At 28.8% G+C, this 14,163-nt stretch overlaps 1 protein-coding gene across 1 annotated transcript; it reads left to right on the forward strand.

The window, feature by feature from the left end:
* The first annotated feature begins 13,210 nt into the window (after positions 1-13,210).
* LOC112327564 (putative glycine-rich cell wall structural protein 1) lies at positions 13,211-13,669 on the forward strand. The gene is made up of 2 exons (XM_024601376.1): positions 13,211-13,347; positions 13,504-13,669. The coding sequence occupies exons 1-2, from the start codon at positions 13,211-13,213 to the stop codon at positions 13,667-13,669; spliced, it is 303 nt and encodes a 100-aa protein (XP_024457144.1).
* The last annotated feature ends 494 nt before the right edge of the window (positions 13,670-14,163 follow it).

Consider the following 14,163-nt stretch of genomic DNA (forward strand, 5'->3'; position numbering starts at 1 on the left):
TCCCTCCCTCTTTATATATATATATATATATATATATATATATATATATATATATATATATATATATATATATATATATATATATATTATTTTGGAAGGTTTCGTATCCAATTCGTAAAACATTGGTTTCCTAATTCAATGTCTTGAGAAAAGTTGAAAAATAAGAGTAGACTTTCATAAACAAGTACACACTGGGAACGCATACGTACCAAAATCTGGATGGAGAACAATATTTAAGAACATTAATTTTCATAGTTTTTTTTTTGTGGTTAAAAAATATTTTTGTATTTTTATATTTTAAATTATTTTAATGTATTGATATTAAAAATATATTTTTAAAAATAAAAAATATATTATTTTAATATATTTTAAAATAAAATATATTTTGATCAAGAACAAAATATGTTATGTCTGTGTAATATCTTGAAATAACTCAGTTAATTACTATGGTAAGATATACCATTCAATATATTTGAAACAACTTCGATCAGTAGTCCAGAGTTCTGACCCGAACATTTTTGTTATGTCGTCTGTCTATATATATATATATATATATATATATATATATATATATATATATATATATCTTTTTTGATTGAATTACGTTTTCTAGATATAAAGTTGTCTAAAGAAAACCCTAAACAAGAGCACGTACGTTGATACAGATTTTATGTTGTCAAAACGAGGACAATTAATGTTTTAAGTTACATGTCAATATTTATTCAAGGTCTACTTTATTATATTATAAATACGAAAGGGTTCACTGAATCAATAGGGCAGAAGTACTATGCAATAAAAAGCAACCCAAAAATAGAGTGACAGACCATATTTTGTTTCAATCAACAACTTATTATATATAGAATTAACTCCTTTCTAATTAACCTAAACATTTATGTAAAACTTAAGGGTTGACTTCATTTCACGGCATATAAAAGAAATTATACAAAAAAAAAAAAGATTAAGATCATAAATATTAACCCAGTGGTTGACATAGGTGCAATCTTTCATTTTCTTAATTGCTTGCAGCTAAAATTTCTTATTATTATTTGGTTGCAATTGAGCCAGCTACCTACCCAGATTTTGTTTTGTACTCTCGGTGTTATCCGTTATCAAAGCATATCCAAAACTGCCACGTACTCATGCAATGTGACTAATACTTGCATATATATATATATATATATATATAGAGGGAGAGGGGGAGAGAGAGAGAGGGGGGAGAGAGAGAGAGATGAGGTTCCATGCAAGTTCTGCTTAGTGATCTTTGATCAGAAGCAAAAAGTGAGAGATTTTGATGCCTCACCTTATTATTATTGCTTGATGAAAAAAATAGACCTTATTATAAATTTTACAAGTCATTTTCGTGGTTAGACATTGGAACCATTGATGTTTTTATTCCACCATATCAATAAAAATCAACTATTTCAAAACGTATTTTTCTGACAATAATTAGCTTTCAGGACGGGAAAAAATCCAATATTTTGTGTAAATCTTATTCACTGGCAGTATCCAGGCCTTTTAACCGACTTAATTGCATCTCAGTTCAATTTATTATATCTTAGGGGAGATTATTATATTTTGTAAAGCATGAGATATTTCTATATTTAAATGGCAAACTACTTTCACAAGAAAAAAAGGAGTCCATGAAGCACTAATTGCAAGAGGGTGAAGATAATCTAACAAATAATGCAAGAACTCATCAAATTCTTATGAATAATAATATCTTTAGTGAAATAAAGATTCCATATCTTTGATTAAACTGGAAATATGATAGTTTAATTAGTAATTTTCATCTGAAAAAGTTGATCTCATTTCCCATGATAGGAAAAAAAATAATAAACAAAAGATATATGAGCATTAAAGTAGACATTAATTAATTTGTGATATATATGTCATTGTGGCAGCATGTTCACTGAAAGATGATTATACTTATTATCAAAGATATATAATATACTTAGGTTGCGTGCAGTAGCATCATTATAACGCCATGTTATTATAGACAGATAGACTCAATTGATCTTCTTGTTCGTGGGTTGTGATATTTCAACACTTTTGTTTTTTACTATTCTGTTTACAGTGTGATATATTAGCTTTGGTGCCCGTGTTTTTCTGCAGCGGAGAATATTTTTTTTTATAAAAAATAATGTTTAAAGTATTGAAATTGAATAAAAATAAAAATTTTTGATTATGGCAAACTTGTAATTATATTAATTAGAGATATAATAAACTTTTATATCAAAATGAAATTTGCAAAGCTTAAAGGGATCTAAATTGTATTATTTTTAAAGATTGACAACCTAAATGTATTTGGTTCGAAAACATTGGACACACCATCTATAATCGATGCCTTTTTCATTTCGATCCTTCTTTTTACAATCCCATCCTTTCCTAAGGACTAAAAAACAATTGGCATTAAATAGGATTAATCATCCAAAACTAAAGTTTAAGTACTAAAATAAAAAACTCAACAGTGTATCCACGGTACTATACGTGAGTGTATAAAACAGTGTTTCTTAAACAGTAAAAAATTCTGGACCTTAGATTTTTAGTAATAATTATGCATCAAAGTGAAACCCACCATATTGAAAGCTTCAACGCCCATCATTGTCAAGTGAAGGTGATTTGTAATATTATTGGACCAGAAAAGGCAAGGCGTTGCCAGATCATGTCACAGAATGTAGGGTTTGGCTCTCGTTGATTTTTTTCGGTATTAATGGCATGGCAGCTTTGCTCAACCATGTAATTAAGTAAAGTTGACAATAATCAAAATATGGTTGCAGTTAAAGTCTTCAACTAATTTGTTCTGTTCTTCCCAAGAAGTTTGCGATTTTTGCCTTTTGGACTGCAAATCACCCTCTCCTGTGCTCTCCTGTCTTTCACAATCTAAGAGTTGCCATCGCGTATGGCGAGTTCTGAATGTTCATTTCTAGCTGAAAACATAGTTTCAATCTCAAAATGTATGGTCGGTGGTCAAGAAAGTATGTTTCTATCTTGATACACAGAGTTCAAATTCTAGAGTCATAATTAAGGAGAAGTAATTCTTCTACATGCATTAAATCGATTAAAAATATCCATTTTTAGTATATAAACGGATTCGAAAATACCATTTATCCAAAAAAGAAAATAAAATTAAAAAGAAAAGTCCGCAATTGAAAGGTATTTCAATCAGAAGAGATGCCATTTTGTGATGGACGTCATTTCCTTTCCAGAATGGACAGATGGGAAGTTGAAAGCGTAATAATTATAACCCCCATGATTCATCACGAAAATGACGGCCACAGCTTTTATTATTATTATTATTATTATTATTATTATTATTATTAATAATGTGACATGTATATTAATTAATTTTACTGATTCTAAAATTTTAATAATTTTAAAACTTGTAAAACTTGAATTAATAATTTTAAAAAATAAATTTAAAATCTAATCAAATTAAATTCAACAGAGGATCATGGTTGGTAGTCATTTTCAAGCCGGAGAAAGGTGGTGGTAGGTTAATTAATCTAGAAAGATGCAACAGACAAAACCATACGAGATGAACGATACCATGATATTGCCTTGTGGTGAAAACCAGAAGGATCAAATGATTGAAACCAATCCTGAAAATGCTTCTAGTCCGTTGATTGAAACTAATCATAAAAGATTTACACTTGTTTATTTTTGTATTTTAAAAATATTTTAAAAAAATTAAATTTTTTTTATTTTTTTTTATTTAAAATTATTTTTTAATGATTTTAAATCGTTTTAATGTACTGATTTCACAGAAAATATAAGACCGATTGTTAGCCAGTTAAATATTGCCACATGTCCTGATTTCACTAAAAATAGGTTGAAAATTATCTAATTTATATGGTGGAGGGGCCAATCTTATCCTCTTTTACATAGATTTGTTGATCTTACTAAATCAATGCAGTGCATGAACATATGATGATTAACCTCATGAATAACCAGACAGTTAATTGATATCAACCTGCCATAAAACAACAAACAATTGAACAAAGAAATATTGCATTTGAATTATAATTTTTTTTCACTCTGGTTTTCTGAAAAATTAAAGTATATTATGTCACTTCTCCTTATGTGCTAAGATCAAACTATTGTTTTTTGTATTCAAACATGGTGACGTCTCTTGCAACTTCTGTTCAGACTTCAGAGACACAGGCGACGTTACTGATATACAATAGTCAAGCAAACCCTCTCAGCACCAGAAGTAAACTGCCATAAAAAAATATAGAACAGTCAAGCCTCTCACCTATCGCCCGCCCCTCCCCTACCCTATAAAAATTATTGATAGGATATTTTAGCCACCTCTCGCTCGATCTCAATTTATTTATTCACCCAAGACTAGGCATGAATATTTAACAACATTATTATGATAATGAGACGCACTGACTAGGACTAAGTTAAAATATAACAACAAGCAACATAAATATTAAACATTTTTCCGATGATGATAGGCATTTTTGACTACGACTAAGTTAAAATATAACAAGGTATTTTCTGATAATGACAAACCTTTTACATTCTTTACTTCAACATGTTGACATGGTAATATCTATCGAGGTAAAAGGGATAACAAAATAGCTTCTCAATGTAGATATCTAAATGGTTGAAATGTCACTCCTCATCAAAAAATAAAAATACAAAATTGCATTCCTGCATTTATTCGATCTAGGAACTATTAGTGTATATACCTTGTAGGTAATCGGTTGGTTACACGTGACATTGATTTGTTCATATAAATAAATTTAATTTATTAATAAAAGTTTATTTATCTTTAATATTCATCAAATATTTTATTAATAAATTTAGAGTAAAGATAAAATTTAAGACAAAAATGCTTTACATAGAAAATTATAAAAGCATTGTTCTTAAATGTTCCTGGTCAATGCTCTATTAAAACTGAACATTAATTAGAGCTGTTGAGACTGGTACATATTATGTTTTTTTTTTATGAAAGGAAGTAGTTGTTCTCATAAGCTGGGGTATAAGAGATACCTAAAATTAATATGTAAATGCTTGTTAGATGACATGTACACTGAACTGACTCGCATGAGAATTTCATATAAAAAGATCACTTGTGTTTATAGAATGACTCACGTGACAGTTGTGTAAGTGATTTTTAGACTTGAGATCATTAAGATATCTTATATAAAAAAAAAATGTTAGGTTTTGATCATGCTACATGTCCTATTCAAGAGTAACGAATGGGCAGATATTAACATAAACTCCATGAAAGCATTTAAGTAATTAAAAGATTATTCATCATCCTAGGTAAATAAGGGAAACTGTTTTATATGTTCTCAAATAGTATTGATTGTAAGTCTTTGCGCAAGGTGAAATGAGATTTGAAAAGAGTTTCAAATCTTATTCAAAGAATCAATGATTATGGTGTTGAGAAGAAACATAATTTGACAGAGTAGACACACTTCATGCTATAATGTCTAAATCAAAACATTATTGATGAAGGGATAATAATTACATTGAAAAACTAATCACTAAAATATTAAGTCAAACTACTTATAAGTTTTCTAATATTTAGGAGATCATGACAAGTTATTAGACATTGTACTTGATATTCAAATATACATTAATTAATTGTTGAATTAATAATAAATTCATATGTTTAATTTATTTAATCCTATTTTATTTAGGATTGTGATTATTATTTGGATCCACTTATTAGGGAACCTAATGGATCACACATACAAGAACCATTGATCATAAATTTAAAATTGGATGACTAATCAAGTGTGACCTAATTGTAAATAAGTTTTAGAAATTGAGGACTACAATATAATTTATACATGGAATTATAATTCTAGACGTAGAAAAATCAAGTATGAACGTGATTGAATAAATTTGTAACAGCCCCGGCTATTCGATTTTATCAACACTAAAAGATTCCAACATATGCTCTTAATTTAAGGTTAATTTTTTTTCTTTTGTAAAGAATTCTACCAAAATTTTTACTTCAATTACAATAATTTAATCACTTTACTCTAATTTTCACATTATTTCCTATGACAAATTACAATAAATTTTTATTTCCCCCAAATTTATTCAAGAACCCTAACTTTTCAATTTCAAAAATTCAATCAATTAAGGACTTTAAGCCACTAAAATCAGATCAGAAGTCTTTAGAATGCCTTCACAAGCAAGTAATTAAACTCTAAACACTTCCTAAATCAAGCTTCCAACTCCCCCTCTTCTTTAATCTTGGCCGAACTTCCTCTCTCCTTTTCTACTCACCTTTACTTGATTTTTCTTCCTTCCAATTAATGCTCACTAAGCTTGGTTAATGTTCCCTCAAGATCTTCTCTTACGAATTTATATTTCATTTACAATTCTATCTCTCTCACATGTAAATGGTAGTTTCCCCTCTTTCTTTTTCTCTCTTTTTTTTCTTACCCGAGCACACATACACACTTATACACACACACACACACACACTAATTTTTTACCAAATTCCCTCTATATCCCAAATAGTAAATTTCATGTTCCGGATAAAATTCTTGGATCCAAACATTTGTCTATATAAAAATTTTACTCGAGTGAATTCGAATTTCATTTAGTTACATATTGATAATTTTATTTCCAAGTAACTCACACCCATTAATATTTTATTCACATTTCTGTACTTTTTTATTTTTTGAATATTTTTTTTTATATATGGTTCGTTCTAATGCTTATTTGGTATTTCTGTTAAATCTATTCTATAAGCACTTAGATTGCTTTTCTACCTAATTTTCAACTGAGGTTTACAAAATTTCTAAAATTATCCTGAAATAATATATGTGATATTATTCAGAGGGAAAATTGATACTTTTTTCATATAGGGTTTTTATACTTCCCTATAAATAGAAAGCTATGTCTTTTATTTTATGTGAGTAGAGTATAGTAGAAAAATACATATAATACAAAAAAAAATAGCTAGCACTCAAAGGTATATCAATATCTCTCTCCTAAAAGAGTTTAGGAGATTTTTCAATCATGATTCATGTTGATTACTATTAGAGGCCGAAAACTTGAAGCAATTATTCAAAGTTAAAAATAATATTTGATCTTCAAGTAATTTTCGTATAAACCCTAAACAACTTTAGATATGTCTAATAAGATCCTTGGAACTCCTAAAAAAATTTAAATTTACAATTTTTGTTGCGTGTATGTGTTTCGAGAAACCCAACAAGAACTACTAGAAATTGGTCTGTATTATGCTATTGGTCGGATTATTCTTTTAATATATAAAAAATATCCAAGTATTACTAACATGTTTTCTAATAATATAAAAAATTAATCTTGAACTAAAAATATGATGCATAATAAACGAAATATTTCTTAAAAATTAATACGATAACATATTCAATGATATTGTGTTTTCAAATATTCAGATGATGACATATTAGATCAACTCAGGTTAATATGTTAATTTTGTGACTTAGGTCATGAGACCGCTATAACCCTATAGAAAGCAAATCAAAATAAATTATGAAAGTCAATTCTTAATCAATTCAATGATGAAGAACAAAATTTTAAAAAAAAATATTAAATTAAAAAAAAAATATCTGGGTTAACCTGTCAAAATACGACTCGAGTTATAAAATTATGATAAGTCCATAGAAAATAGAAAAAAAAATTATATAAAAATATATTATTTTAATAAAAAAATATTAAAAAAATATATATGAGCATGCTCCTTACAACCTACGTGAACTCATTACACATACATGATTTTTGAACCAGTAATACACAAATAATTATAGAGAAATTTAGAAATTTGTTTCTTAAAAGTTAATTAATTTCGTAGCTAGCTATATATCCATGGTTTCTTAATTCAATTTCTATTCACCCTGACCTCACCAGGAGTAATACTATCTTTTTCGCCTCTTTGTCCTTTATTATTTCATCTTCCAAATCTTGGCAGAAAATATTAAATTCTTTCTTCTTTCTTCTTTTTTACTGCATAATGCTCTCATCATCATTGATGAATTAAACTGTTTACTTAGATGCTGAGAGGCTGGACCATTTAATTGAATCTCTATTTGCTTTTCTCAATAATGCAAGTCTGTGATAGTTATGGAGGCAACGAACTGGTGCCCTCTAACAGCGGGAAGCTCTCACTGCTACGTCCTTTTTATGCAATTTAGTTTATTAAGACTCCTCTTTCTCACTTGACCTTTATGCATATCAAGAATGATCAAGTGTGAGTTCTAGTATTCTACTTATCAGATCTTGGATTTGCTTCTCAAGTGTCAGAAATATCAGGACAACTGAAAGTTTATTTGATCGTTAATTTTAGGGTCTTAAGGGATTGATCTAGATGTGCATAAGTCGGCTGAATACTCACGATTACAAAAACAAAATAAAAAAAGAATAACAAAATCAATGTTATATAACTAGAGATTTTAATTAGCTGTCCAATGTTTGACTTCGATATAGCAACTTGCAAGGTAGCTATCAGGAATTTGTGGCCATTAACGGAGAATGGGGTCGAATCTATGAATTTTCATCCATTTCAAACCGGGAATTTAAGCAATAAGACGAAGCGAGGGCACATGGTCAAGGACATGCCGAGCGAGAGAGTTTAGAAGTCGAAGAAGTTTGATAAAGTATGAACTACAGTCGCCTTCAGGCAACTGCGGATTGAAACGACAACAAAATAAGGGTTGGACTTGCACCGCATGAGGACAGGATTTGATTATCACTTTCCAATTCTATGCGATGCTCACAAGTATTGTCTAGAAAGATTTTAATTTTGAAGAGATATCATATATGATTCGGTTATGCTCTTTTGATTTATGTGATGATGACATATGTGATGATGACATAGGAATAATTATTTTTAGTTTGGTTCGGTTCTTATAAAAATTAATTAAACTAGTTTTTTTTTTAAAAAAAAAACTAAAACCTAAATATTAAATATATATCTTTACTGCTATTAAATGGAAAGTAAGTAGTGTTTTTTTAGCAAGTCAAACCTAAATATTTGGTTATTTATGTTAATTATAACTTAGTCCATCATCTAGTTGATGAGTCCCTATGCTATAATTATAATTTAATTTCATTGATAATCAAAATCTTCGAATAAATTTTTTAAAACATGGAGTCGAAGGAGGGACCAAGTTGTTACAGATTTTAAGATATAAAGATTAAATATATATTTTCTTAAACCATGAGGATAAAGTTGAAATTAAATTTTTATAAATTCTGAATTTGTATTTTTTTTGTTGTTGCATGTAATTAGAGAATTTTCATTAAGAATAAATCTCTATCCAATATTGTAAATTTGTGAAAATACATTTAAAAAAGATTATTTATTTACAGTATTTGAAACCATGAGTAAAAACAAAGTAAAGTCAAGGCGATGAAAAGAAAAAACGTTACCCTTTATTTAATTCCTCAAGTTTGTCGAATTTTAAGTGAAGGAGGAGATTTCAAGAAAATTAGCATTTCACCAGTTAAATAAAATTGGAGGAAGGAGTAAAGGGATTTTCAAGGGAGAAGATTTTTGAATTTTGTGTATTTTTCCTTTTTTTTAATTTTCTATTTGATTTTATTTTTTCTTCTGTTTTCTACATTAATCTCACGGACCAAAAAGCAAAAATATATATTATTTGATTTTTTTAAAATTTATTTTAATTTAAATCTTGATTTGATTTATATTAGGACATATACATTATGATCTCTGATTTTTCAACTCCTAGAAACATTCTCAGTTTTTACATTTTAATATGCTCCTGCATAAGTTAAATAAGGGAAATTACTTACCATTAAAAAAAAATAAGGGAAATGATTTGTGGGACGAGATCCATTAATCAAAGTATTTTAAAATAAATATGTTAAAGGTTATTTTTTAAAATATTTTTTAATTAAAATAATATTTTTTTAAAAAAAATTACTTTTAACATCATCACATTAAAGCAATTCAAAAACATAAAAAATAATTTGAAACTAAAAAAATCTTAAAAATTCTATAAAATATAATTATATTGCAATGCCAAACACCACTCTAGTGCTCAACCTTATTTAAACCTCATCATTCAAAATAAAATTTAAATGAAAAAAATGTCATTTTGAACCAATATTCAATTAATTATGCATATTAATTTATATAAATGTCCAAAATTTTGAACCTACTTTTTTAAAAACTTTTAGCCAAATTTTTTTAAAAAAATTCAAAACATTAATTTCATATCAGTTTTCTTAGATAAACTCACTGATCTGTTTTTCTTTTCCCCCATCCTATTGTTTTCTTTCTTCCTAAATATATGAGCTCGAACCACTAATTCAGAGAGAGAGATGCACGAGAGAAAACTGCAGAGGCTTTATTGATCAGAGGAAGAAGAAGAAACTTTAGGGCTTCAAGCAGTCCAGACACGAAAGTCGGGCCTCGTAGAGACATGAAACGAAGCCCTCTTAGTTGCCCAGTGCCCATCAGTAAATAACTTCTGATTTGGCTCTTGTCTTCATTTTAAAATTCGGTGGTACATTCGGACCGTTTCTTATGAATTATATATTTTATATGTTGAAACAAAATCTATATTTTTTATCCATTTTAAATCAGATCATTTAGAATTAAGAAATATCCTTAAAGAAATTCTGCTTCTATTCTAAAATTTGAACTTTGATATTAAAGGAGGAATACCTCTTTAGCTTAATGAAATATTCTCATGGCCTGCTAAGCATGAACAAATTTCATGCTGGCCTGGTTTTAGCTTTAACTGGCCCAAAACAGTGCTCACTATGCCGAAACTTCAATACGGCTCCCTCGGACTCTCCTTTTTGTCATAAAAGGGTTTTCGAAGGAATTCTTTGGTGATATTTTTTTTATTGGAGACTGTTTATATAAAACATATTGATGTTGTTTGGCAAAAAAATATATATATTAAAGATAACAATTTTTTATAATTAAGATTACAATTTCCTAGAATTGTTTATAGTTATGGAAAAGGAAATAATTGATGGAGTTTACGGAGAGCGAGATTTGTTAAAGTCAAAACCTTTAAAAATACAAAAAAGAGGTTTGTTTGTTGTTATTTAAAAACATCAAATATCTTAAGATTTTTTATAAGTCAAAACTCTCAAAGAAAAAGAATATCATCATTATGAGGAGACCTCCAAAATACTTAATTGTTTATTCATCAATATCTCAATTGCCAAGCATATTATAATCCTTTATTTTAAAAAAAAAAAAAACCTATTAATGCTAATATAAAAATAAAAATAAAACTCCTAAATTAAAAAAATAAGAAATTAAAAAAATTAAATATATATATTTATTGTTCTAAAAAACTCATGTATCAGTCTTCATATGTTAAAAAAAACTCGTCTTTGCGTTCAAATTGTTCATGAGATAGAACCTCCTCAATTGAAAACCGTCTTCCACCATTAAATGTCTAGCATAATGTTCTTCAAGTAAAATATCCTTAGTTGAAAAACCAATGAATCTTTATGTGTGAGTCATCTCATAATAACTCCCTAACATCTTTGTACAAGTCACATCATCGTGGGTTTATAATACTTTTGTGTTGATCATCTCATCATGAGTCTCACCACCAATATTTTCAATTATAGCACACAACAAATAATCATCAAGAATTATTGGGCTTTAATACCAATTGATACAACTAGAAGTGAAGGATAAAAGGGTTTGTTATAAGTCAAAACCCTAAAAAACAACTGGGGTTTATTACAAGTCAAAATCTTCAAGAACTAAGAACATCATAACTATAAGGAGACCCCCAAAATAATTATTTTTTATTCATCCAAGTCTCACTTGCTAAAAGACAACTATTTATATATAAAAAAAACTAGAAAACTATATTAATATTGAATAGAAAAATTATTTCCTTCAAACAGAAAAATTGAAAAAGACTAATAATATTGAAAACAAATTCTAAACTAAAAAGAAAAAAATAAAATTAATGAAGGAAAATATTTATTTTCCAAAAAAAAAAACCTACATTAATAACTCTTTGTAATTACAAGATATTTATAAGATATATAGGCAATTCCAACACTTATCCATCAAGTGAAAGTATAGATATCAATTATGACTAGCTTGTCAATCAAACTATTAAAGTATTTCTTGAAACAACTTTGGTGAGTATATTTGCCAACTAATCCTTTAACTGAACAAGAGGAAACTTTATAATCATTTGATCAAGATTTTCTTTGATGAAGTGATGATCAACCTTCATATTTTTATACAATTATGTTGGACTAGATTGTATGCTATCTCAATTACAGCTTTGTTGTTACAATACAAATCCATCGGTTTTTTATACTTGATCTCCAAGTTCTTAAGAATATTTTATATCCATGGTAATTAACATACACCATAAGCCATACCTAAGAATTTCGCTTATATACTAGATCTTGTGATAACCTTTTGTTTCTTGTTAATTCATGTCGCTAGGTTCCCTCCAATAATTATAAAATAGCCAAATATAGATACTCTATTTGTTTAACTTTTTTCCTAATCAACATCAAAGTACCTTTCTACTTCAAACTCATTAATCTTGGTAAATAACAAACCTATACCATGAGTGTTTTTTAAATATCTCAATATCCTGCACATAACCTTCATGTGTTCTTCACTGGGTACATCTATAAACTAACTTTCAACCCTCATTGCACATGTAATATTTGGTCATGTAAATGACAAGTAAATTAATCTCCCAAGTAATTATTAGTATCTACCCTTGTTTATTGAAACTTGATCCTGATATTCTCTCACTTTATGACTCATCTCCATAAGTGTTTTAGTTAGTTTGCAAATGAGTATTCTTGTTTTTGTTAAAAGATCTAAAATATACTTTCATTAAGAAAATGAGATTCCTTTCCAAACTGCGAAAATTCAATTCCTAAGATTTACTTCAATTTACCCAAATCCTTTATTTCACATATATTCAACAAATATTCTTACAATATCTTAATCTCACTCGAATCATCTCATGTTTCTACCATATAATCCACATATATTATCAATATTTTCATTCTTTCTTCCTTGCCTTTAATGAATACAATATGATCAATATTTCATTGTTTATAGCTAAAGGCTTTTTACTATGGAAAACCATCCAAACCAGGATCATTGGAACTCTAAATAAATTTTAAATTTATCATTTTTGTTGTATATATATATATATATATATATATATTTCAAAAACCCAACACAGTAGTGAAATAGAAGGAAGTGGTGATAGTGATGGTGGAAGAAGAGAAGGAGGAGGTGGTGGTGTTGGTGTTGGAAGCGACAACAACAATGATGGTAATAGGGGCAAGAGTGAAGAATGAGGAGGAGGAGGTGGCAATGGTAACGGTATTTGTCATGGAAAAGAAAAGGTAAGCCATACAAACATGAGAAAAGGCCAGTGATCGTGGTGGTCGAGGATGTTGTAATGGTGGTGGAGGAGGAGAATGTGGTGATGGTGTTAGCGGTGGAGGAAATGATAAAGGTTATAGATGAGGTCATGAAAGTGGGTTTGGATGAAAAGGTAGTGGCGGTGGCGGGGGTGGTGGAGGAGGAGTAGGTGGGGGTGGAAGTAGTGATGGTTATGGAGTAGATCAAAGAAGAGGTAGGGGTTGGGGAGGAGGAAATGGTGGAGGGGATAACCAAAGAGGACATTGTTGGCTATGTGGATATGGTGGTCATCCAAGAAGATAAACTGGGGTGAGAGTTAATCCTCCCACCAACTAATTGAAAAGGGTGATCATGCATATTCCATATGGAAGAGGGCGTTGCTAAGTAGATTTAAATACCACACCTGGATTTTGGTATTCGTCTTTGGATATATCTCTGAATTCAAATACTATGCCTAGGTTATCATATGTAAATGATCTTTTGTGTTGTCTACAATCGACTTTCTTTCTAAATTCGGCGAGAGGAGAGTAGGCTAATAATATAAAATGGACGATAAGCTTGTGTGAGTGAATACTAAAAGATTCTTATCGAGCTTTATTTTTTAGTGTTATTCGTGGCTAGCATGCTGCTTGAGAGCTTATTGCTCTATTTTACTTATTTTTTTATGAATATTTATGACTATCCTTCAACATCGTGATCGTATCAGCTCATCACTATATACTTTCCCAAAGTTCTGGTTACTTGTATCCTAAAAACATTGCACAAGTTTTCTTGTCTAACCAAATTGTGTTGTCTCT

This window comes from Populus trichocarpa, chromosome 5, assembly GCF_000002775.5.
Source record: "Populus trichocarpa isolate Nisqually-1 chromosome 5, P.trichocarpa_v4.1, whole genome shotgun sequence".
NCBI classification, from domain to species: Eukaryota; Viridiplantae; Streptophyta; class Magnoliopsida; order Malpighiales; family Salicaceae; genus Populus; species Populus trichocarpa.